The 27,051-nt window shown below is 42.9% G+C and overlaps 1 protein-coding gene across 1 annotated transcript in view; it reads left to right on the top strand.

The window, feature by feature from the left end:
• MTARC2 (mitochondrial amidoxime reducing component 2) overlaps positions 1-26,839 on the top strand; it is a 44,203-nt gene extending 17,364 nt beyond the window's left edge. Inside the window, exons 3-8 of the mRNA XM_049868217.1 lie at positions 2,565-2,727; positions 4,340-4,480; positions 21,823-21,884; positions 22,023-22,094; positions 23,597-23,751; positions 25,837-26,839. Coding sequence (XP_049724174.1) covers positions 2,565-2,727; positions 4,340-4,480; positions 21,823-21,884; positions 22,023-22,094; positions 23,597-23,723 — 565 coding nt within the window. The 3' untranslated portion in view covers positions 23,724-23,751; positions 25,837-26,839. The remainder of the gene's footprint in view (positions 1-2,564; positions 2,728-4,339; positions 4,481-21,822; positions 21,885-22,022; positions 22,095-23,596; positions 23,752-25,836) is intronic.
• The last annotated feature ends 212 nt before the right edge of the window (positions 26,840-27,051 follow it).

Below are 27,051 nucleotides of genomic sequence, written 5' to 3' on the forward strand. Positions count from 1 at the left end.
CACAAGAGGACATGGAACCAGGGATATCTTTGCTGATGTCAGATGGATCCTGGCTGAAAGCAGAGAATGCCAGAAAGATGTTTACCTACATTTTACTGACTATGCAAAGGCATTCGACTGTGTGGATCATAACAAATTATGGATGACATTTCAAAGAACAGGAATTCCAGAACACTTAATTATGCTCATAAGGAACCTATACATAGATCAAGAGGCAGTTGTTTGAACAGAGCAAGGGGATACTGTGTGGTTTAAAGTCAGGAAAGGTGTGTGTCAGGGTTGTATCCTTTCACCATACCTATTCAATCTGTATAATACAAGAAGCTGGACTATATGAAGAACAACAGGGCATTAGGATTCGAGGAAGACTCATTCACAACCTGTGTTATGCAGATGACACACACAGCCTTGCTTGTGGAAAGTGAAGGGGACTTGAAGCACTTACTGATGAAAATCAAAGACTGCAGCCTTCAGTGTGGATTATACCTCAATATAAAACCCAAAAAGCCAAACCCACTGCCGTCGAGTCAGGAAATAAAAATCCTCACAATTGGACCAATAAGCAACATCATGGTAAACAGAGAAAAGTTTGAGGTTGTCAAGGATTTCATTTTACTTGGATCTACAATCAGCTCTCATGGAAGCAGCAGTCAAGAAAGCAAAAAGATGCATTGCATTGGGCAAGTCTTCTGCAAAAGACCTCTTTAGAGTGTTGAAAAGCAACGATGTCACCTGGAAGACCAAGGTGAACCTGACCCACACCATGGTGTTTTCAGTTGCCTCATATGAATGTGAAAGCTGGATGATGAATAAGGAAGACTGAAGAAGAATAGATGCCTTTGAATTGTGGTGTTGGAGAAGAATATTGAATATACCATGGACTGCCAGAGGAATAAGCAAATCTGTCTTGGAAGAAGTATGGCCAGAATGCTCCCTAGATGCAAGGATGGCGAGACTACATCTCACATACTTTGGACATGTTATCAGAAGGGACCAGTCTCTCTAGAAGGACATCATGCTTGGTAAAGTAGAACGTCAGCGAAAAAGAGGAAGAGCCTCAATGAGATGGATTGGCATAGTGACTGCAACACTGAGCTCAAGCATAACTAGGACTGTGAAGATGGCGAATGACCAAGCAGTGTGTTGTTCTGTTGTACGTAGGGTCACTATGGGTTGGAACCAACTCAATGGCACCTAACCAAGAAGTAATTTTTGGTAGGTTATTTTTGCCTTGTCAATTACTAAACTGCTAACTAATGAAGTTAGAATGTACTTACATAGTGAAAGTCAAATTTTTTCATGGGATGTTGATGATGGAATATTTTGTGTCAAAATGTGGAAGAAAGTGTATTTTACAGAAAGTTCTGAAAGAATTGAAGGTGGAAGGACGGAGGAATAGATACATGCGGTCTGTTTCAGGGATGGGGACAGTGAGGATTAGCAGAGAAATAATTTTCAGGAGTGCGAAGGGGTGTTTTATAATTAGTATCCCCTTACCTTGTTGGGTGCTCTCTACTTTTCAAAGTGTAACACCAAGCTTACCTGCGTAGGTGCAAGCTGAGGGGTAGAAGTGCGTACGTTACATGCAGTGCTGTTCTGAAGAAGTTGACGGGCCGTGCTGAACCCAGGAGCAGGAGCTTAAGGAACTGCTGACCAGTGGCATCAAGTCTGTTGAAGTAAGAGACTGGTTGGTTCCAGGAGAGTTTTAGAGGAAAGGCCAAAGTTCAGGCAAGGACCATGAGATGTCTGTGAAGTCCTAGCCAAGAATTAAACAGAGGCTAAACAATGGCTCCAAAAAGGGGGTTTAGAGAGAAGGAAGAGGTCCAAGAACTGCTAATACAATGGCATCAGGATTTGACAGTAGATGAGTGAGGAGGCAAGAGGGTAAGAAGGCTCTGCCAGACCAGGGTTATGGGTCACCAGGTGCACGGGGGTTCAGCTAACCATTCTTAAGTGTACAACTCAGTGACATTAATTTCATTCACCATGTTGTATAGCCATCACCACTCTTCATCTTTGTGTGTTTCTCATCACCCCCAACAGAAACTCAGTACCCACTGAGCAGTAATTCCCCATTTCGTCCTCCCCCAGCCCTTGGTAATCACTAATTAACTTTGGCCTCTATGCCTCTGCCTAGTCTAGATAATTCACATAAGTGGGGTCGTACAGTATTTGTGCTTTTGTGACTGACTTATTTCACTCAGCATCATGTTTTCAGGGTTCCTCCATGTGGTAGCATGTATCAGAACTTCATATACCACATTTTATTTATCCATTCAACTCCTGAGAGACACTTGTGTTGTTTCCACTTTTGGCTGCTGTCAGAATCTGCATTTTAACTGCATCTCCAGCTGACTGGCCTGCACAGTAGAGTCTGAGAAGCATTTTTCTAGAGCACATTCTGCCCTAGTCCCCCTCCTCTTCTGTTCCGCCCACCTTCTGCCAAAGGACTGCTTACAAGCCTTCTGGGGTAGTCAAGCTGCAACAGTCCGGCTATTCCATTGCACACCATCACTCGATGTGTTGATGTTAGTAACCGTGGTGTTTTCTTGTGACCCTTCCAGGGTATTCGGGCTTGACATTAAGGGCAGGGACTGTGGCGACGAGGCAGCTCAGTGGTTTACCAACTTCTTGAAAACAGAACCTTTCAGGCTGGTTCAGTTTGAAACAAACATGAAGGGGAGACAATCAGAGAAAATCTTGTCTCCTTCTGTACAGAATTATGAGGTAAGCTTACAGTGAGTTTCTCTTCACTTCTACGGGCACCCTCCTCTTTCTGGCTCCTTTCTTGGCTGACAAAGAGTCTGTCTTCAGAAACCAGTTAGGAGAGTTTGTATTGTAATGGCCTGAGTGAGTGTTAATGAGGGCACAACCCGGGCAGAGACACAGGGAATGGAGAGGGAGAAGAAATATTTCAAAAGTGGAGTCTCTAAGGTTTGAATATGGGTACTATTCAACCCTTATTCAGTAATCCTTATTCAGGTAAGGATTTGAGTATGGATTGAATCAGGATTGAATAGGGGAGATAGTGGAGGGAGAAGTCAAGGGTGGCTCCCTGGTTTCCAGCTTTGCGCTGCCAGGTACACAGTGAACTCAGAAAGAAACTAGTGTGGGAGGCAAAGGTGAGACTTTTGCTTGGGGCTGAATCTAGGTACCCTGAAATTACAAGGCAAGGATTTCTCAAGGCATCTTGTTTTAAAGAGTACTGCGCTCTCTGCCAGTTAAGGCCCAAAGACCAACGCCCTGATTCTGCAGTGAGATAAGATGTAAAAAGCTACAAGTACCTTTTTCTTCCCAGGTCCCCTAAATGATAAGCTCCTTGATGGCAGCTTTTTTTTTTTTTTTTAGTGATTGCTTTATTTTTATCCCGTTTAGATAGAATTCAAAAACGAGGGGAGAATCAAAAGACTTGGATATTTTTCTAAACTGGGTTCTTCAGTCCTGGATAGTTGAAAGTAGTAGTTACGTTGTTCTCTCCGTCTCAGTCATCTAGGCTCCCTGGAGCTAAGCATTTGGAGTGAAGTGTGGGAGTCCTTGGGTCAATTGGGTTGAATGTGTGCAGGGTGTGGGAGCTCTGCTGTGGGTGCTGGGGGAGGAAGAGGGGCAGGAGATAAAGATGGAAGGAAACTTGATCTTTGTCCACTTTGAGTTCAAGGACAGGGTTTTTTTGCCTTTGCTCACTGATGTTTCCCCACCTGGCACAGTGCCTAGGACATGGTTGGTGCTCAATAAATATTTGTTGAGTGAATGGCTGTTGTCGAAAGCGATTATTACTAGAGTAGAGCTGACTGGTGGGGCAATGTTTAAGTGCTTAGCTGCTAACCAAAAGGTCGGCAGTTGGAACCCACCAGTGAGTCCACGGGAGAAAGACCTGGCGATCTCTGATAAAGATTACAGCGCAGGAAGCTCTACGGGGCAATTCTGCTCTGTCACTTGGGGTCGCAATGAGTTGGAGTTGACTTGATGGCACACCACAACAATAACAGAGTTGACTGGCAGCAGGCCCGTCCCCTGTTTGATAAGGATATGGAAGGGGCACTGTGTAGGGAGCTGGCATGAGGACCAAGAAATATGAGGCCTGGGAGGCATCTTTGGCTTGAGCCCTACCTGCTGCCTCCAATTGAGTGCAGACATGGAGAGCCCCATGGAGGCTTAGCAGGCAGGACCCATACTCCAGCACTTACCTGGCTGTTCCTAGCCCCACAGTATCACCTCTCTCTGCTGGACACCACTCTTCTGTACTCAAGTAGTCTTGCTTCTGGGCTCTGCTTAGCTTTGCAGTTGGTCTAAGCGATTTCAGGGAACAGTGAGGCCTGATTATGCTGTGTTCTTGGTACAGGTGGCCTACCCGGACTGCAGCCCAATTTTGGTTCTCTCAGAAGCCTCCCTGGCAGATCTGAACACCAGGCTGGAGAAGAAAGCAAAAATGGAGCATTTCCGGCCAAATATCATAGTGACGGGCTGCGGCCCTTTTGATGAGGTAAGCAGCCCACTGCCTTTGTGCGTCGTGCTCGGATGTGCTGTTCTAGATGTTCAGGGAACTGCTGTCTCCTTTGGAGTGCTAACTCAGCTCCTCCAAGGTTGGCAGTGGAGAAGACCTCTTCTTCCCCAAGATTCACCTTAACCTGGTGGAGTTTTTCTATATTGCTGATGCCCTCACTTCACTGGCCTCAGGGGGGCACTGATTCCCATTTAGTGCTCTGGACCCGAGGAGACAATCCCAGCTCTAAATTTAAACAAGTCTGAGACTTCCTTTGCTATGTTAGTTGCCACACAGTTGCCTCCTACTGAGGGTGACTTTATGTATAATAAAATGAAAAGTTGCCCGGTCCTGCACCATTTTCATGATCTTGGGTATGTTTGAGCCCACTGTCGAGGCTATTGTGGCAATCCATCTCATTGAGGGTTTCCCTCGTTTTCGTTGTCCCCCTACTTTACCAAACATGATGACTTTTTCTAGCATTTGGTCTTTCCTGATGATGTCCTAAGTAAATGAACCAAAGTCTTGCTATCCCTGCTTCTAAGGAACATTCTGGCTGTATTTCTTCTAACACAGATTTGTTCTTTCTTTTGGCAATCTACAGTATATTGAATATTTTTTGCCAACACCGCAGTTTGAACGTTTCAATTCTTCTTCTGTCTTCCTTTTTCACTATCCAACTTTCACACGAGTATGAGGCAATTCAAAGAGCTCCAGCTGCTAACCAAGAGGTCAGTAGTTTGAATCCACCAGACGCTTCTTAGAAACCCTATGGGACAGTTCTTCTCTGTCGCTATGAGTCAGAATTGACTTGACAGCAGCGGGTGTGGATTTTTTTGGTTTGTCTTGAGTCAGACGCCTTAGTCACCAAAGTGACATCTTGCTTTTTAATACTTTTGAAGAGGCCTTTTGCAGAAGATTTGCCCAATACAAAACATTGCTTGATTTCTTAACTGCCACTTCCATGGATGTTGATGGTTGATCCAAATAGAATGAAATTCTTGGCAATGTCAATTTTAAGACTATGCTAGAATATATAATGGTAGCTCAGGCATAACTAAAGGAAAATTAATATGAAGAAAACAGAAAACTCAGTAGTCTGACACACAGGTGTGGTTTACTCATCTGTACCACATAGGAGTGCCCTGAAAGATCTGAGACTCCTGGAAGCACTAGACTCCAAAGTGGGGCCCAGAAGGATAAAGGAGTTGAGCTGTGAACGGTGTCCCCTGGCATCCCATGCAGTGGCCCCAGTTCTTTCCCAGGAGGCATACATTCTCTCCTATGTGACTGACACCAGAAATGTCCTCTCTCCTCAAGGACACTCCCTTATGGCCTCATAGGGATAACCACACCAGAGCCCAGTAGTGACCTGAGATCTGTACATCAATGCATAGAACTGAGTGTTGGTTTATAATATGAAACATCAGACATATTAAGCATTGTGGGGTGGGGTGGGCTAAACTTTCTGAGCATGGAAGGTAACAACTACAAATGCCATTTATTGGGTGTTTGCAGAGGCGTCTCTAAGTATGGCGGGTATGCTGCATGCCCTGGGCACCACTCGAAGTGGGGGTGCCACTGAGCAGTTTCCATTAATCATCGCAGTTTCCACTGTGCCAGCTGTGAGAGATCATTCGGCAAGTTAACACTAATACTTTTGTGTTTGAGAGCATCCATGGAACTCTGGTGGCACAGTGGCTTAAGAGCTCGACTGCTAACCAAAAAGTCAGCCGTTCAAATCCACCAGCTGCTCCTTGGAAACTCCATGGGGCAGTTCTAGTCTGTCCTATAGGGTTGCTATGAGTCAGAATCAACTGAATGGCAATGTTTTTTTTCTAGGGGCGGGGTATGGGTCAAGGGGAAACCCTGTTGGCGTAGTGGTTAAGAGTTTGGCCGCTAACCAAAAGGTCTGCAGTTCGAATCCACCAGGTGTTCCTTGGAAACCCTGTGGGGCTGTTCTACCCTGTCCTATAGGGTTGCTATAAGTTGGAATTGACTCTACGGTGATGGGTTATTTTTGGTTTATGGGTCAAGACACACTGTGTGATCTTGCTGTGCTGAGTGTTAAAAGAGAAGAAACTGAAAAAAATGACTTTGAGCACATCATAGACCAACTTTCATCAGTGAAAGCAAGGAAGGTATAGTCGTAATTTTCAAGCAGCGCCGTAATGTGTTAAGTAAAAGATTAGCAAGCTTGACTTGTATTTTTGAGCTGAGACTGTAGGGTCGCTGTGAATCAGGATTGACAGCAGTGGGTTTATCATTATGGCAAAGTTATCTAAAAGATGGGTGTCAGATGTTTGGACGGGGCACAGAGGTATAGCAAGGGGGGTAGAGGTGGGCATTTGCCTCCTTGTGCAAGTCCGAGGGGGCACCAGGTGATGCACCGCAGGACGTTCTGAGGTGCCACAAAGATGAAAGGCGCCTGACTGAGGCAGCTGGACCAGAAGGGGGGAGGCGTTTCTGCTGACGAGTGACTGCTATCAATGTCTACTCATTTTTAAAATGGGGGGGTACGACTTAGAGGTTGCCCCCGGGCGCTCATCCCCCTGGCCACAGCCCTGCAGGGGCACAGTTTCGGTGCTTGCCGTAGGCGCTGTTTTCTGTAGGTGCACCCCTGTCCCTGGGTGCCAGGCGGTGTGTCTGGGACCCCTGGGTACAGAGATGAAAAGATGTGGATCCTACCCTTCAGAAGTTTTCAGCATGGTGAGAGGCGTGGCCACAAAGCAATGGGAAAAGTGTGAGAAGTGCTTTAAAGCACATGGTCAGAAGGTGCCAGGGATGCTTAGAAACAGGAATGGGTTAAATATGCCTAGGGAAGAGGTGTCGGGCGGGAGGGATCAGACCAAGCCCCACAGAGGCCGTGCAGTGTGGCCTGAACTCTGAAGAAGGGCTGGGAATGGTGTCGTGTGCGTGTAGACGAGGGCGAGTGGGGGTCACTGTGGGCAAGGACAACAGCCAGTCGGAAGGCCCAGAGGTGTGAGAGGCGCCCACGAATATTTCAGAATCTGGAGCAGGGTTGGTTTCATCCCAAGGGAAAGGACCGGAACTGTTTTTCTCCCCAGAAGTAAATCTAGATTTCCTGGGACCTGAAGTTTATATGATTTTTTTTTTAAGGGGAGGTCCTCTTTAAGAAAAAGAAAATAAAAACAAAATGAGGAGCAAGGCCTTGAAAAAGGGCGGTGCAAGTGAGAGGCCCTGACAAGTAAGCCTCACTACCAGTTGCCTGGAGTCCGTTTCGACTCATGGCACCTCCATGTGTGTCAGAGTGAAACTGCGCTTCATACGGTTTTGAATGGCTAATTTTTCACAAGTATATTACCAGGCCTTTCTTCCAAGGTGCCCTGTGGGTAGACTCTCGAACTGCCAATTTTTTGATTAGCGGCCGAGCACGTTAGCCATCTGCACTACCTATGGACTCAGTAAGCCTCATTTCTTCCCGGTGAATCTGCTTGTTTCTCCCTTTGCTAGTTCCCAGAGTTGTCCAGTTGAGCTGCACCTAAGTCCCAGGTCATTAAAATACTTTTTCAGCCCTGAATAAAATTTTCCTAGGATCTAGATTAGAAATTTGTTCATGAAGCAATGTCCCTCCACAAGAATCGTCCATTATTTCCTGAGAAGCTTCCTTTTGCGGAGTAAGTTTTTCTGACATGTCTCCGTCGAAGGGTGAGTTGTTTTGGTATTAATTTTAGTTTAAGATCTTGAGCCAGGGATATAAGAAGAAAGATTTTCTCATGCCTGGCCGAAGATTTTGCTTTTCTGTAATGAGCGAATGGAAACCCAAGGCTAACGCAAGCCTATTCATGCTCTCTTAGGCAACTTGAATGGGCAGACTTTTTTTTTCTTTTGAATAATAAAATTTTAAATGACTTTGTGTTCCCATAAACAGTCCATTTTTTGTTTTATTCCTGCGTTCCGTACCCATTGTGATGGGTTTACAGATATAATAAATGAAGTAGAGCTCTCATTTCTATGAAAGAGTTCCCCAACTGTGGACATTTAATAAAAAAAAAAAAAATCTGCCTATCAAATGATGCTAACGTTGTCATTTCTTCTCCCTTAAATGAGGAAATCTGGTAGTTAAGGGTCAGTAGCATTAACCTGTCTACCTGGCGCCATTACACAAGTACGCCCTATCAATTAGTGGGGCCCTATTAAATATTAATGGATAATATATGTGAATATTTAATAAACCAACAAATAAAAAAAACCCTGCAAACCTAAGCATGGTGCAAAAATTCAGGCTTTTGTTTATTGCAAAATTATACAGCAGCGGGAAATGCACGGTGCTGTATTGACTCTTTGTGACCCAAAGTGCTTTGCACATTTTCCACGTACCTGAGAACATTAGGCAGGTTTTAGAAGCCTGCTTCGCTTGGGCCGGTACCGTGTTTGCGTGCGAAGAGTGCAGAGGTATGAGGTTTAGAAAAAAGAAAATTAACCAGCACTTCTTATCTCTGTAGCAGGCTATTGTGGGGTCAGTATTTCCTGAACTTTGGTCGCTGTCCTCCTGGTGAACAGGATTTGGCTGTCTTTCTGTTCAAAGAAAAGAAAATTTAAGTAGACTTTATTTTTCAGAGCAGTTAGAGGTTTATAGAAAATTGCAGAGAAAGTACTGACTTCCCAGTCCCCCTCCCCCACCCCTTATTAACCTCAGGTGGTCCATTTGGTACTGCTGATGAACTAATATTGATGAATTATTGTTAACTAAAGTCCACTAGAGTTCACTCTTTGTGTCGTACGGTCCTATGGGTTTTCACAAATGCATAATGTCATATGTCCACCATTGTAGTACTGTACAGAATAGTGTCACTGCCCTAAAAATGCCCCGTACTTTACCTGTCATTCTGCCCCCTTCCCCTGAGCCCCTGACAACCGTTGATGCTTTTAATGTCACCATAGTGTTTCTGTTCTTGACTGTTGTGTGCGGTGTCTTGTTTTTGTCTCAGTTGTTACTCCCAATGCTGAAAGAACTGTGGAGGGGCTTTCGGGAAACTCAGTGTATTACCTGTCATTCAGGAAGTGCTTCTCAAAGAAGCTTCTAGAGATGCAGGAGATTTTGAAGCCAGGCAGCTGTGATTTGAATCCCAGCCCCACCACTCACTGGCTGTCTTAGCAGTACTGTTCTACCCAGCTGTTGGAAAACACAATTTTTGCAAATCACCATCAGCGGTCTTTCCAGTTCCCAGTGACCTGAGTTGGGGTGAGTTAGGATTTTATTTGGGTGCATAGATACGAAGCCTGTGCCCCTGGGTAAAAGTGTCAACCCCTCCCTGGCTTCAGGGATCTCTGAAGTAGCAATAATAATTACAAGTGGAAACACAGTAGTTTTAGCTCACATGTATTGATTGCCTACTAGGTAGCAGGTGCTGTGCCAGGCACACCACATGCATTGTCTCATTTGATCTTCATAGTTCCCCTTTCCGAATTGCTGGTCACAATCCACTCTTGGGCTGTAATATCAGTTTAGTGGGCCATGAGGAGCCTGGTGGTGCAGTGGTTAAGTGCTTGGCTGCTAACCAAACGGTCGGTGGCTTGAACCCACCAGCCGCTTCACAGGAGAAGGATGGGGCAGTCTGCTTCCATAAAGATTGCAGCCTTGGAAACCCTATGGGACAGTTCTACTCTGTCTTGTAGGGTTGCTGTGAGTAGGAATTGACTCAATGGCAATGGGTCATAGGCCATGACCAGCACTTAAAAAAATAAAATGGAATAGAGTAGAATAGCAAATATCAGACTAACGACAAACACAAAGGTTAAGTAGTACTTGGCAAAACTTTCTTTAAATCATAGGCGATCTGCGTGTGCATGTGTGACAGTATTATGAAGTAATGTAAAATGATTTTTTTGCTGTGGGTCGTGGTGCAAAAAGCTTGAGGCAGGTGATGTTTTTGCTCCTTCTTCACAGAGGAGGAAACTGAGGCTCAGGGAAGGTGGTGTGACTTGCCCAGGGTCACAAAGCTAGTGTGCAGCGTAAGGACTTGCCCCCTGGCTATCCATCTGAAATGAAAGAGGACTCATACCTCACACCATCCACAGAAACTAATTTGAAATGGACCAAAGCCTAAATATAAAACCAAAAATTATAAAGGTCACGGAAGAAAAAATAGGATCAACTCTAGAGGCCCTAATACATGGCATTAACAGGATACAAACCATAACTAACAATACACAAACACCAGAAGATAAGCTAGATAGCTTGGATCTTCTAAAAATTAAACATTTATGTTCCACAAAAGACTTCACCAAAAGAGTAAAAAGAGAACCTACGGACTGGGAAAAAAAATTTGGCTATGAAAATCCTGACGAAGGCCTAATCTCTAAAATCTACAGGAAAATCCAATACCTCTACAACAAAAAGACAAGTAATCCAATTAAAAAATGGGCAAAGGATATGAACAGGCTCTTCATTAAAGAAGACATTCCAACAGCTAACATATACATGAGGAAATGCTGGTGAACACTAGCTATTAGAGAAATGCAGATCAAAACCACAATGAGAAACCATCTCACCCCAGCATTACTGGCATGAATCAAAAAAAACAGAAAATAACAAATGTAGGAGAGGCTGCGGGGAGATTGGAACTATTATGCACTGCTGGTGGGAATGCAAAATGCTACAACTATTTTGAAAAATGATATGGTGCTTCGTTAAAAAGCAAGAAATAGAAATACCATATGATCCAGCAATCCCACTCCTAGGAATATATCCTAGAGAAGTAAGAGCCATCACAGGAATAGACGTATGCATACCTGTGTTCATTGCAGCATTGTTCACAATAGCAAAAAGATGAAAACAACCTAGATGCCTGTCATGGATTGAGTTATGTCCCCCCAAAAATGTGTATATCAACTTGGTTAGGCTGTGATTCCCAGTATTGTACGGTTGTCCTCCATTTTGTGATTGTAATTTTATGTTGAGAGGATTAGGGTGCGATTGTAACATCACCCTCACTCAGGTCACCTCTCTGATCCCAGGTAAAGAGAGCTTCCCTGGGGTGTGGCCTGTACCACCTTTTATCTCTCAAGAGATAAAAGGGAAGGGAAGCAAACAGAGAGTTGGGGACCTCATACCACCAAGAAATCAGCCCCAGGAGCAGAGCGTGTCCTTTGGACCCAGGGTCACTGCACCTGAGAAGCTCCTCGACATGGGAAGACTGAGGACAAGGACCTTCCTCCAGAGCTGACAGAGAGAGAAAGTCTTCCTCTGGAGCTGATGCCTTGAATTGTAGGGAATTAAATTTCTCTTTGTTAAAGCCATCCACTTGTGATATTTCTGTTATAGCAGAACTAGAGGACTAAGACAATGCCTATCAACAGATGAATGGATAAACTTGCCAATTGCCAATCTGACACAAAGGGTCCTTGTCTTTTCTGGATTAAGAATACACGTGAAAGACAAACTTTATCTTCAGCAAGGTTTATTTTGCTTGAGTCAAGCAAAAGGAGTCAGCGGGGATCTAAGCCTCTCTAAAAGACTGACTTGAAAAGGGGAGCAAGGCTAGGGCTTACGTGGGTTCGGTGGAGACAATAGAGTAATGAATATTTAGTGGGCTTCTTTCAAGGGGCAGATACTTCTCAGAATGGTGGTGCATGTTAATTAGGTTGCCCATGCATCTGGAATCCAAGATGGGACCCCCTGATAGTCAAGATGGAGTCCTCTCAGCAGCCCTTGGCATCACATTATGGGATATAGCGCAAGCACACTGATTTTTGGCACTACATCATCATCTTCGGAGGGCTAAGGAAGGTCAAAGAGCGGTCACACTTTGTTCTTCTGTGCATGCGGGAGCCTGTAAAGGGGGAGGGACTAGAAAAACACTAAGAAGGATATAGTAATTCACAGGTTGTTTTAGTCTTATCTCTTGGTGACAGAGTGTGGTTCTTGTTTACCCAACTTCCAGATAGTAATCTTTTAACAGCTCTTTTGTTCCTCCAGCACAGTTAACCTTATCTGTCTCAAAACTATGGTACATACACACAATAGAGTACTACAAGGATAAAGAACAGTGATGAATCTGTGAAGTGTCTCACAACATGGATGAATCTAGAGGGCATTATGCTGAGTGAAATAAGTCAATCTCAAAAGGACAAGTATTATATGAGATCACTACTATAAAAACTCATGAAAAGGTTTACACACAAAAAGAAACAACCTTTCATGGTTACAGAGCTGGAGGGGAGGGATAGGGATGGAAAAACACTAAATAGACAATAGGTAAGTGGTAACTTTGGTGGAGGGTAAGACAGTACTCGACACTGGGGAAGCCGGCACAACTCGTCCAAGGCAAGGTCGTGGAAGCTCCGTAGACACATCCAAACTCCCCGAGGGACCAAATTTCTGGGCCGAGGGCTGTGGGGACCATGGTCTCAGGGAACATCTAGCTCAATTTGGCATAACATAGTTTATAAAGAAAATGGACTTCCTAATTTGGTGAGTAGTGTCTGGGGTTTTAAAAGCTTGTAAGCGGCCATCTAAGATACTCTACTGGTCTCACCCCATCTGGAGCAAGGGAAATAGAAGAAAACCAAAGACACAAGAGAAAGATTAGTTCAAAGTTCTAAGGGGCAATAATACCACAGCATCCACCAGACAGAGTCCAACACACTAGCTGGTGCCCGGCTACTACCGCAGACTGCTCTGACAGGGATCATAGTAGAGGGTCCCAGTCAGAGCTGGAGAAAAATGTAGAACAAAATTCTAACTCACAAAAAAAAAAAAAAAAGAGAGAGAGATAGAGAATGGAGAAAGCCTGAGAATATGGCCCCTGGATACCCTTTTAACTCAGTACTGAAGCCATTCCTGAGGCTCACCCTTCAGCCAAAGATTAGATAGGCCCATAAAACAAAATGAGATTAAATGGGCACACCAACCCAGGCGCAAGGACGAGAAGCAGGAGAGGACAGGAAAGCTGATAATGGGGAACCCAAGGTCGAGAAGGGGAGAGTGTTGACATGTCATGGGGTTGGCAACCAATGTCACAAAAACAAAATGTGTGTTAATTGTTTAATGAGAAACTTGTTTGCTCTGTAAACCTTCATCTAAAGTACAATTTAAAGAAAAGAAAGAAACAACAACAACAAAAAGAAATTAAGACTTCTGGCCCAGATCTTCAAAAAAAAAAAGACTTTTCTTTTTGTGCACACGTCAAATGTGTTAAGTGAGGAAATGCTTCTCTATTTTGAGGCAAAGCAAGAAATTTTGATGGAAAGAATGTCAAGGACATGAAGGAGTGGCTTTGGAAAATTGTGATAACATGTATCAAAATTAGGTGGCACAGTGGTTGAGAGTCTAATTCCTTTTGCTTTTTCCTTCTCTCTTTGGTGTGAAGAAAGACCCTTAATCACAGAGGCTTCCCAGATTCTCTGACATGAACTTTTTGCTTTTTTTTTCTTTTTTAAGCAAACATGTATTGCCCATATGTCCCAGGCTCTTTTGTAAGTTAACCCATTTAATCCTTCTCCCATGAGGCCTATTTCTCAAGAGTTCCTTCACCTCCCTTTTTCTGGTTAATCACTGGCCATGAATGGACAAGCCTGTGGGTAGAGACCCTGGAGATCTGAATTAGGGCAAGGATTTCACCATTGAATTGTGTTTCTTGTCACTCAGCAGCCTTGCAATATGTGACGAGCAGCCCAGAGCAGCACAGGCCGCTGCCTTTGGGAAGTGTGCCCGCAGCCATCTCTCCTGGCCTCTGCCGTTGGTGGGGTGGGACCCCTCCTGGTCTTATTCAAGGCAGAGCCCTGAGGGGTTGATGAGGCCCTGGTACGGGGTCCGCTAGGCACTGAGATTCTCCCCTGAGTGGGGGTGTCCAAATCAGCATGTACACAGCAGAGAGAAACAGCCACACCTCAAGACCTCTTCTTTTCCTTTTTATCACCTGATACTGGTGTTGCTAAAAATAGGTACAGGCAGTCCCCAGGTTACAAGCAAGATCCGTTCCTACATGTGTCTTTAAGTCGAATTGGCAGGTAAGTCGCAGCGGGGGCATAGGGCGAGGCTGGAAGCCTCTGCAGTGATTTAAAAGCGAAGGTGACCCTGATGGAGAATTGTTGTGAGTAGGGGTTTTTTTATTTAGGGGTTGGTTCAGTCGTTTCCAAGTGAGGGCAAACTAACATAACATTAAAGGGCACCTTGGAGTGTCCATAAATCAGAGGTCTGTAACCGGGAACTTACTGCAGCCTACAGGAAGGGAAGCCAGCTTTGCAGAAACCTTTCCTCCTGCCAGGATTTTCCAGCTGCAGGTGCCTCAAACAGCAGGTCCCTCCTGGTACATTTTGGTGCAGTTAGGTTTGCAGTAATGCATCTCCCATGATTCCGTAGGAGCACAGAGGAACTAGTGCGTGACATGAGGATACTTGTACTTTAAGAATAATGTAAATTGCGTCTGTAAATGGTGTTGCACAAACCTGAGGTCATGAGAAAGCCCCCAGGGAGTCTGAAACCAGATTGCAGAGATGGGGGAAAGTTCTTACTGACTCAATTCAAGCAACTTCTTCAGATAAAGCTTAATTTTCCTAAGTATGAAATTAACTAGTTTTAAAAAAAAATAACACATATTCTACGTACAGTTGGAAAAATACAGAAAAGTAAAAAATATAAAAATCACTCATCATCCTATCAGAAGGTAGCTTATGATAATATTTTGTTGCATTTCTAATATTGCTTACTGGTATTGTGTATAAACATACATTATTTTGTACATTTTTAATTTTTAAAAATATTGTGGTAAAATAAGTATTTATAATATTTTAATTATACTGTACTTAATATTTATAATAAATATAATTTAATGTTATAATTTTTATAGGTTATATATAAATATAGACAATTTGCTCTTTAACCATTTTTAATCATACAATTCGGTGGCATTAATGGCCGTCACAGTGTCGTGCAAGCATCACTACTACTTCTAAAATTTTTTCATCATCTGAAACAGAAACTCTGTACCTGTTAAGCAATAAGTCTCCATTCTGCCATCCCCCCAGCCACTGGTAACTTCTCATCTATTTTTTGTCTCTAGGCATTAACTTAGGAAACCCTGGTGGTGTAGTGGTTAAGTGCTATGGCTGCTAACCAAAGGGTCGGCAGTTCAAATCCACCAGGCGCTCCTTGGAAACTCTATGGGGCAGTTCTACTCTGTCCTGTAGGGCTGCTATGAGTCGGGATCGACTCGACGGCACTGGGATGCATTAACTTATTCTAGATATTTCATAGAACTGGGCTCATACAGCATTTGTCCTTTTTGTCTGCCTTACTTCACTCAGCATAATGTTTTCAAGGTTCGCTCGTGTTGTACCATGCATCAGAGCTTTATTTCTCTTCATGACTGAATAATATTCTGTTGTATGAACATGGCACGTTTTGTTTATCCATTCCTCTGTTGATGGGCACTTGGAGGGTTTCCACCTTTTGGCTACTGTGAATCATGCTTCAGTGAGCATCGATGTAGAAGTATCTGTTTGAGTCCCTGTTTTCAATCTTTTTGGGTATATACCTAGGAGTGTAATTGCTGGGTCATATGGTAATTCTAGGAGTCCATGGGTGGCACAAATGGTTGAGCGTTGGGCTACTAACCAAAAGGTTAATAGTTCGAAGCCGTCCAGAGGTGCCTTGGAAGAAAGGCCCAGCGGTCTGCTTCCGAAAAGCCACAGCCATGAAAGCCCTATGGTGCAAAGTCTCAGAGAAGAAACTAGTCGACAGGGCTAATAGCTTACATGAGCCGTGGCTTCATCCACCCAGAGACCAGAAGAACTAGATGGTGCCCAGCTGCCACTACCGATCATTCTGATCAGGGCCATGAAAGATGGGAGAATGGGAGAAAATGAAGAACAGAACTCAAATTATTAAGAAGTCCAGACTTACTGGACCAGTTGAGACTAGAGACTATTGCCCTGAGATACTTTTTAAACCTTGAACTGAAATTATCCCCTGAGGTCACCTTTTGCCAAAATAATAGATTGGTGCATAAAATAAAGGATATTACCTGTGACTATGGTGCTCCATTAAAAAACCATCTATATGAGACCAAAAGGTCACCAATTTCTCTAAAGCAAAGAAGAGAAGATAAGGGGGGCAGGGAAAGTAGGGTACCGGAAATGGAACAACCAGAACAGAATTAAAGAGAATGTTGACACAATGTGAAAAATGTAACTAATGTCGCCAAACAATTTGCATAGAAATTATTAAACGGGAGCCTAATTTGCCGTGTAAACTTTCACTGAAAACACAATAAAATGCTGGTAAAACAACAACAACAAGAAAACCCTTATGGAGCACAGTTCTACTGACACACACATGGGGTTGACAGTAGTTGGAATAGAACAGACTAGAGCAGCAGCTGGCTTTGTTTTGTTTTTGTGGTAATTCTATGTTTCACTTTTTGAGGAGTCATCAAAATGTTTTCCACGGTGGCTGCACCATTTTACATTCCCACCAGCAATGGCCATGGGTTCCAATTTCTCCACATCTTTGCCAATACTTAATTTCTTTCTTTTTTTTTTATAGCCATCCGAGGGGTAAAGTGGTATCTCATGTGGTAATATATGTAATTTTGAATTTCAGTGCTTTCATTTAATTGTATATGGTAAACACATCTCTGTCATTACAAATTCCTTCACGTTGGATTCCTTTGCAGCCTCATTTCAGTGGCTCCGTATTAGTCCATTAGATGACTGTGCAATGATTTATTCAACCAGTCCTTTATTACTGGCTATTTAGGGTGTTCTCCATTTTCCCTTGAGTAAATAATAAAGTGTTGTAAAACAATCTTTGTCTACATTTCTAAATTTATCTTAAAAAATCCATTGCTGTCAAGTCGATTCTGACTCATAGCGACCCTGTAGGGCAGGGTGGAACTGCCCCATAGGGTTTCCAAAGAGCGGCTGATAGATTCGAACTTCCCACCTTTTGGTTAGCAGTGCCTCTCTTTCTATGTATGTATGTAGCCAAACTGCTTCCTATAAACCTTGTACTAGTTTATATTTACACAAGCTGAGTGTGAGAGTGTGCTTTTTATTGCAGTCTTGCCAGCACTGATGCCTATAATCATTGCTAATTTGATAAGTGAAAGGTGGTGTCTCCTTGAGTGTGGTAATTCTTTGTTTTAGGGCATCCTGCCCTACTTGCTGAAGGAAATGTGTCCATTTAATGGAGTTTTACTTCAGCTGGGAAACTTATTTCCTACAAATGCATGCCATCGCCCAAGATTCTGGAACATTTAGGCTTGCGACAAACATTTGTTAAGGGCTTACTGGGTGCTAATGTCTGAGGCAGATTACCCAAGGGAGCCTGCTGTGTCTGCCTGAAAAAGTCTCAGGACCAAGTGGGATAAAGGCAGGAGTGCTTGGAGGGTTACAGAGCTGATGCATGCTGGGATAAGGCAGCCGCACTCACAGCCCTGGAGGAAGAGCATCAATGCAGGAGGCATGTGTGCAGGCGGGGCGGCGCTTTGAGGGCTTGATACCAACTGGATCCAATTGTAGAAAGGATGCCGGGGGCTTTTTCATGGGGCATGCAATTGGATTTTGGCATAGAACATTAAGGAATATTGATGTCCTTGTATATCTTAAAAAAAAAAGTTTGGTTTGAGATAATTTAACTATAAATCTGCTTAGACTACAATGATTTCTTAAATGCTTCATTGGGGTTATAGTGTTTCTCGTAAAAAAAAAGCAAAAAGAAAATAAAAATTTATTATAAAGAAACAAATAACACTGCCTAAATCTTGCTGAGGAACCTTCCAGATATACTGCTACAAAGTTATACACAGGCATATATACAGATTTTTTTAATAAATGAAATAATCCTATTTATCTCAGAATCAACTGGACAGCAACAGGCATTTTATTTTTTTCCACTATCTATATATATGTGGTGTGCTTTTTTCACACATCTTGAACATTATTCATGTCAATAAATACAGATTCACATCTTCCTTTTTAACGCCCAAAGAGTAATTCATTGCATGTACGTCCCATAATGTATTTAGCCAGTCTCTAGTAGGTGGCTTTCCCAGCTTACTAACCATGTAGGGTCATTGATACCAAAACTGAAAAATTACTAAGGATTTCACAACAGAACAATTTCATTTGTTTATTCACTTTCTCATTACCTCATCTTATCCAAAAAGAGTGTAAAATTGCTCTTAAGAATCGTATGTACCACACAGCACAATAAACGTACAAGTGGCGATTAAAAAATCAGGATCAGGAGAAGGGGAGGCACCAGTGTAGTGACTGAGATTAGGGGGTAAAAGGGTTAGGTTGGTGGTCCCAGAGGCTCCGTTTTGGTCAGTCGGATTTGAATTTCTCATCTGGTCCGTGCTCCCCAAGATAATTCCATTTAGAGCCCACACAACTTTTCTGGGGCCATGTCCGCTTCTGTTGTCTGCCTTTTCATCTTACTCTCATGCTTTCTTATCATTCTATGGGCTGTTTGGTATTTAAGAGATCGTCTTGGCATATGGATGTGTGTGTGTGTCTGTGTGCGTGTGGACAGAGATACTGAGAGAGAGGTAGTTATTTTTAAGTTCTGTACACTTAATTTTTTGCTTGGCAAATGCGAAACTTACGTGGCTGTCTGTTACTATATGATCACGTCCTCCTTGTATATACAAGAGTGGGGTCAAGCATAGCAGTGATTGTGAGGATGGGGCAGGACCAGGCAGTGTTTCATTCTGTTGTACAGAGGGTCGCTATAAGTTGGAATCGACTCAGCGGCACATAATAAACAACAACAAAAATATACCGATCCATTTCATAGTAACTAATTAAGAACCCTTCTCATCTTTTCAAATGCAGATTTAGTTTAGATAAATACGGAGGGATTAATATTTTAGGAGGTAATTAGAGCTGGAAGGAGCCCTGGTGGCACAGTGGGTAAGTGCTGGGCTGCTAACCAAAAGGTTGGTGGTTTGAACCCAGCAGCTGCTCGGTGGGAGAGAGATGTGGCAGTCTGCTTCTGTAAAGATTACAGCCTTGGAAACTCAGTGGGGCAGTCCTTCTCTGACCTATAGGGTCGCTTTGAGTCGGAATCCACTCTATGGCAGTGGGTTAATTAGAGCTGGCATTTGTGGTGGCGGGGGGGAGGCTGAGGGAGGTCCTTATGAATCCAGACAGTTTGGTATTGTCAACTGGGTGCTGTGTCTAATAGTGTAAGGGCAGATGCCTTAAATCTGCTTTGTTAATCTAGAATCCTAACTGAAAGTTTGAGACTTCCCTGCTTTATATCAGTCATGATGCAGCATTAACACAGATATGTAGCTTTGAAATATTCATCACCATTTATAAACTTATAAAATTGAATAGAAGGTGAATTGAGAGCGCAGGTTTCCGCCCTCAGCAGCCTGGTGGGCTCTCATTTCTGTGTCCACAGCGCCCTCGTGTGGAAAATGCGTCCAGCACTACATCGCCAGGTCATGCCCCATCAAAGGTCACATCCCTCCATGGGGTGAGCCTGGTGCTATGGTTGTCCTGTGGTTTTAGTGTTCGAACCAAACCAAGACCAAATCCATTGCGGTCAAGTGGATTCCGACTCATAGTGAGCCTATAGGGAAGAATATAACTACCATGTAGGGTTAATTGTTTGGACAGTGCTTGTAATAAATCCTGGCCAAAAAAACCCAAAAACCAAAACCATTGCCATCGAGTTGATTCTGACTCATAGTGACTCTACAGGACAGAGTAGAGCTGCCCCATAGAGTTTCTGGGAAGCGCCTGGTGGATTCGAACTGCCAACCATTTGGTTAGCAGCCGTAGCACTTAACTACCATGCCACCATCCTCACTAGGATATGATATTTCCATTTGTTACACGCTGCGTCCTCAATTTTTACAAGGGTTACATAGTTCAAGTTCATTGGTCAACTGGTTGTTTGGAACGTGAACTTTATTTCCACACAGATTATTGTTGTTGTTGTTCGGTGCCGTGGAGTCGATTTTCAACTCGTAGGAACCCGTGTGACAAAATAGAACTGTTGTATCGGGTTTTCTAGACTGCAGTCTTTACGAGAGTAGACTGCCAGGTCATTTTCCTGCACCGCTGGGCGGGTCTGAACCTCTGACATCAGGGTTAGCAGCGAGTCTTCAACCATTGCCCGTACAGAAAAGGTTTGGCAAGTGATGGCTGGGCCCCCAGGGCATCCACGGAGACCTCCTCACCTGTGGAATTCCAACTTTAAAAATCAACAGATCTCAGCAGAGACAGGCATAGGCACCTACAAGGTAAAGAATGACAAACGGCTTTCTTATTAGCGAGACCTGTGACTTTAAAAAGCTCTACGTGACCCCTCTCTTTTATATCATTTCATATTTTATATCATATGATATGATAGTAATTATAATAATCATAGTAATATTACATAGAATCTACATATGAAGGTTATGCAGATTATATGTAATATAATAGTAGTCATAGCAATTTTAGTAACTACATTACATATGATCTACATAACCTCTGTATAGGACAGGGTAGAACTGCCCCATAGGGTTTCCAAGGAGCGGCTGGTGGACGTGAACTGCCAAACTGCCGACCGTTTGGTTAGCAGCCCTAGCTCTTAACCACTGTGCCACCAGGGCTCCATATATACATATATACATAACAATATATGGTTAAAAGCTGGGTGGTTAAAAGCCCTGCTTCAGATTCAAAAAGGTTTTCAAAAATAGTTACCCTACATCCTCCTGGTGTGACCCAGGAACTTTTCGTAATCTTTCTCTAGGCCTCCATTTCTTCATCTTAGATGGGGTCACGGTAGTACCTATGTCAAACTTATGAGGACTGATTGAACCACTGAGGCAAACATTGGCAGTGCTCTTTGTTGGAGGGTGGGAAAGAGTGGCCCATGCAATACCGGGACCCCCGTGGCCGGCAGTCTCTGTGTGGAGGGAGACGTGCTGACCGTGTGAACGTTATAACTGACTTCCCTTGAGTGACATCTTGCTCATCAAAGAGCTCTCAGACTTTAATTTGGCTCCCATTGTGGCTTAGCTATAAGGAAGGGGCAGCTTGTCCTGTAAACTGCATTCCTCATTGTATATCAATAAAGTGGCCATCTAGTTAATTTATTAGTTAATTTACTGAGTTTATTTACAATCCTCATGGCAAACTACCTCTGTAGAGAAGATCAATCCATGTTGTGCTGACAGAATCGAGCTTCTGAGAAGTGGACCCGGGCTCACCAGCATGCTGCCTCCCTCTGGGTCCTGTGGGGGGATACTTCTTGGCATCTTCTTGTGCCACTTTCTTCTGCTAGTTCCATAGTTAGTATCAGTTAAGGAATAAAAAGCTGTAAAGATGAATGAAGTCTTAACTCAAGAGGAAAATTTGTTTTCTCCTAGGATACCTGGGATGAACTCCTAATTGGCAATGTGGAACTGAAAAAGGTCATGGCTTGCTCCAGGTAAGGAATCTTTCCAGGCGCACAACCTCTGGGTGCAGGGTGCCCGTTAAACCCACTGCCATTGAGTGAGATTCCAACTCATAGCCCTTTGGCTCTTAGCGAAGAACCAGTGCCTCAGCCTTGGTTATTATTTGACAGGTGCATTTTGACCACTGTGGACCCAGACACTGGAGTCAGAGACCGGAAGGAGCCCCTGGAAACCCTGAAGAGGTAAAACACCGAGTGTCCAGCGTGTTTTCAGTGGTATCCCCGTCCTGGAACCACCTGTGGGTTTAGTGCTGTCTCTGAGCCTGGGTTTTAAGTGGATATGATCTTTCTGTCTGGGAACGTCTTCCACTCTGCCTTCCTGTTGGTTTGTGTTTCTCAGTTAATATAGAAGGGTCCTTGTTGCTTCCTCTTCCTGGGTGGACCTTCCGGTACTTTTCACAACGGTCTAATGATATAATACCATGTTTCAAAATCCTAATATCTCCATATCAATTTTTAATAACATTTTTGTGTGCATTTCCAAATTAAGACCTCAAATACTTAATTTTATTGCCAGCTCGCATTTCTTTATTAGAACCAATATCAAGTAATAGGAGAGTAATTGAATAATATATGTAACATATACAATATATGGAAACCCTGGTGGTATAGTGGTTAATTGCTACAGCTACTAGCCAAAAGGTCGACAGTTCAAATCCACCAGGCGCTCCTTGGAAAGTCTATGGGGCCGTTCTACCCTGTCCTCCAGGGTCGCCATGAGTCAGACCCGACTCGACGGCAACGGGTTTGGTTTTTTTGGTTTACACAATATATATTGTAGATATAATATTATTAGTTGTATAACGAAGTATTAGGAAAAAGCCAAATGTAGTGAGTCATTAGAGGTTGTTTGTGCAGAAGCTCCTTTTATGCCAGGGTTTTTGTTTAGTTTTGTTATTTAAAGAATTTCCGCTGAGATTTTAGTTTCCAGCGCAGACGTATTTTTATGCTTAAGTTACTGCTTTGCCCACAGTATTCTGTTTGCTCCTCTTTCTGCTGTTTTGTTGTTTGCTTATTGCCAACAGGTGTAGCTTAGAGAAGAGTCCTTCAGGGTTATTTCTTAAGCCCTTCAGATTTATAATTCTATTTGGATTTTTGGTTTTTAAGATGCAGTGATGTTACTCAATTTTTTTTTTCAGACAAGCATGTTTAAAAAAAAAATAACTTCAGCAATAGTTCAGATCCACATGCCAACTGTATCATTGTCTGAATTTTTGTCCACCAAAGCACGCCAGCTCTGGGCTTATATCCTTGGAGGGGAACTGGCATCACAGGGTTTCAGTGCCTTAGAGTGAGCGTTTGGAGAGGTCATGGCATTTCCATGTTGAGATTCCACGAGCATTTAGTTCAATGAATTATGAAGTTGAAGGTACACACGTCAACAAAATATGTATTTTAAGTAACACATACACATAAATTATTAATCATAAGTAATGCATATACATTTTTCGGATTGGCTTCAAACTGAAGCCATGGAAAAACTGTTTAGGCTCTTAGGGTCCTTCTAGAAAAGCCAGGGTTATTTGCAGTTTGACTTCTCTGTCCCATAGACTTCTCTGTCAGCATTTTAGAAGAACCTTGCTGCTTATTTATGAAGAACCTGGGCACGGAAGACGTGAGTCCTATTAAGAGAGCACTAATCAATTTCCTTTTTGCACCTGACAATGAATTTTTGCTTCTCTCAGCTACCGCCTGTGTGATCCCTCCGAGAGGCACATATACAAGTCGTCCCCACTTTTTGGGATCTATTATTTGGTGGAAAAATGTGGAAGCCTGAGAGTTGGTGAGCCCGTGTATCGGATGGTGCAGTGACGAATCCACTGAGGTGACAGGGCAAAAGGTCAGCTCTGCTTCTGGTGTCCAGTGTTGTGACAGGCACTGGCACGTTTGCTCGTGTTGAGCCGTTTTTATGTTTTGCTGCTTTCACACTTAGGGGAATAAGCAGCTTATATTTGGAGTTGGAGAATGCTCCTTTTTTCTATTTCTCTCAGAAACCAGGGTGACTCTGCCCCAACCTTGGCCCACCTCACGTTCCCATTTGATTTTAAAATGCTGGTGCCGAATCCCAGCAGAAACACGGGCTCCCAGTTCATTAAGGGATATCTTTGAAAAGAAACTTGGGAGACATGTTAAATCAAACGTGTTTTATTAACTATATATTTCTAAATGTAATTTAAAGTTAGAAAAAAAAATCAATGCATCTAGGTAAAAAAAAAAAAAAAAATCCAGAGGTAGAAAATGTTTTCACACTGATTTCATTGGGCCAGATTAAACCCTCGCTCCTGGCATAATGCCTAATCCTAAATTATGGAAAGACCTCTAATTGAAGTTTTTAAGTAATCGTTTTCATAAAATCCAGAACCCAGTTCTTAAAGTCACCATATCTCTAAAGTTCTTGACCATCCTTCTGTCTAATTCTGGCCTGATGGTCTCACCTGTGGTGACCTGCCCTTCCAGCCTGGACACCCGCCATCTCCATGATCATTAAGGACAATGTAGGATGGTAGGTAAGACTAGTCTACATCTAGTGCTGGACAGATTCAGGTTCATAATCTTGGCAACTCCGTCTCTGAATTTGAGTTACTTAACCTTGCTAAGTCTCAGTATCCTTCTCTGTAACGTGAGAAGAATAACGTTGTTGTCGTCAGGTGCCATTTAGTCGATTCCGACTGAGAGCGACCGCATGGGACAGAGTGGAACTGTAACCTATAAGACATTTGTCTTGATAGTCATAATAAACACCTGTGTTACTGGCTTACGTGTGGACTGTACTTTCTGTCCCTATTTTAATGTGAACGTTCCCTATTTACAAATAAAAAGTTTACCATATAACAGTATATGCTTCAACTGGTAGGCAGCAGCATCCAGTCTCATGTACTGTGCTTCTCTTGAGTATTGTAGTATTATTTCTCTGTTTAATTTTCTTTCAAAAATATTACCGTGAAGTGCATCATGGCTCCCAGACGCAGCAAAACCAGTGCTAGGAATAGCAGCAGCAAGCGGCAAAGGAGAAGTGTCAATTTGGAGTGATACAAAAGGTTATTAAACAACACAAAGGCGGAAAGCCAGTGAAAGCTAATTGCTCTCCATTTAGGCACGTTTGTGCACCATCCAAATTACATAACATCCTATTTTCAAACATAACTTTTGATGACCTCTTAACATTGATTGTATTAATGTATGACCCTTAAAAATATTTTTATAGTATTTGATACTTAGACTATATTCAGTTTTACTTTAAATGATATTGTAGTGTATATCTTTGTATGCAAAACATTTTAAAATTTAGGATTTTTCCATAAGTTAGATTCCTAGAAGTGGGACTGTTGACCCATGGGGTACACGCATATTTTTCAGCATCTTGACCAAATGCCTTCAAAAGGCTGTTCCACTTTGTACCCCCCCAGTCATGTAAGAAAGATCTCTTACTCTGGACACTCACCAGAACTGGGTGGATGACTCAATCTTAACAGGCTGTTTTTTTGCATTAAGGAATTTGGGGTGGGGGCAGTGATGGTTCCGTGATGGAATTCTCCCTTCCATGTGGAGACTGGGGTTGTGTTCCTGGCCAGTGAACCTCGTGCACAACCACCAGCTGTGTGTCATTAGAGGCTCGCAGGACGCTATGATGCTAAATAGGCTTCAACAGAGCTTCCAGACTAAGACTAGGAATAAAGTCCTGGCACTCTACTTCCAAAAAATCAGCCAATGAAAACCCTATGGGTTACGACGGTCAGCTCTCATTGTGCATGGTGTTGCCACCATGGTGGCAGCTAACGACAACAACAACAATAATTTGGGGCAGGACAAAGTTTGTATCTCCTCCATTTTAACCTCAATAATGACTGTCTTGTGGATTTTTTAATTATTTATGGACAGGGAAGATAAACAACCAAATAATCAGAGATTCTTATTATTTATTCAGGTTACAGCATCCACAAGACCTGGATCAGGGTTATAGCCCACGGCCATGGCAACATCTCAGCGAATCTCTAGGACCCAGCCCTTGACCATCTTTAAACTGAAAATGATTCTCTATTTTTAACTTTTTGGTGTTTTATATGCTTCAAGTTAATGGAAGGCAAGCATTAGAGGTGATTTGGAAATATAAAGATATACATTTTTGAGGTAACACAGAAAAAAAGAAAAAACACAGAAGTCTTAAATAAATAAAATAATGCATAAAATGATTTTGAATGTTACTCTGGGTATTACACTTCTCCAATACCAGACTTTAATATTCTCGAGGAAAGAAAGTTAACAAATCAGCTAAAAAACTGCAAAATAAAAAACAAAAAAGTGTACACTTTATTTTCGACCGTTCCATGTTTTTTAAGAAATGGGAAATAACAGGTCATCGTTTTCTATCCTGTCTTTACATGTCAACACACTCATAAATTCCCATCAGCTGGCCTTTACATGGCTACTGAGCCTTCCCTGGGTGGTGCAAATAGTTTTCGCTCTACTACTAATGGAAGGGTTGGTGGTTCAAATCCACCCATAGGCCCCTCAGAAGAAAGACCTGTTGCTCTAGTCTGTAAAATTACAGCCATTGAAAACCCTGTGAGCACAGTTTTACTCTGACACACACGGGATTGCCATGAGTTGGAGCAGACACGATCGCAACAGGTACACAAAGCTATAGAGTCCTGGTGGTCTTTCATGTGGGTTTTTTGCCTACTATTATGGAATAAGGGTTCCTCTTGATTATACAAATTATTTTATAGACTCTTTTAATACTCAGTTTCAACTTTTCCAAGCCATATGAAAGTCAATTGTGTCTAACTGCCAGACACACCACCTGGAATTGTAAGTAGGATAAAGAGGACAATGGAATTTAAAAGAGAATGGAATGTTGAGGGTAAGGCCTGGGAGGAATAGAACATGAACCTAATTTTATAGGTGCAAATTTTTTTTTTTTTTTTTTTGGTAACAAAGAGAAACGAACTACTTCAGTATGACCAACCAGCAATGTTGTTCCATGCAGCTGAGTTGAATTCTAACCCACAGTGACCCTATGGGGCAGAGCAGAACTTCCCCATAAGTGGAGTCGACTGCCACATCTTTCTCCTGCAGAGCGGCCGGTGGGTTCAAACTCCCAGCCTTTCTGGTTAGCAGCTGAGGGCTTAACCACTGCATC

The sequence above is a fragment of the Elephas maximus genome, chromosome 24 (genome assembly GCF_024166365.1).
Source record: "Elephas maximus indicus isolate mEleMax1 chromosome 24, mEleMax1 primary haplotype, whole genome shotgun sequence".
Lineage (NCBI taxonomy): Eukaryota > Metazoa > Chordata > Mammalia > Proboscidea > Elephantidae > Elephas > Elephas maximus.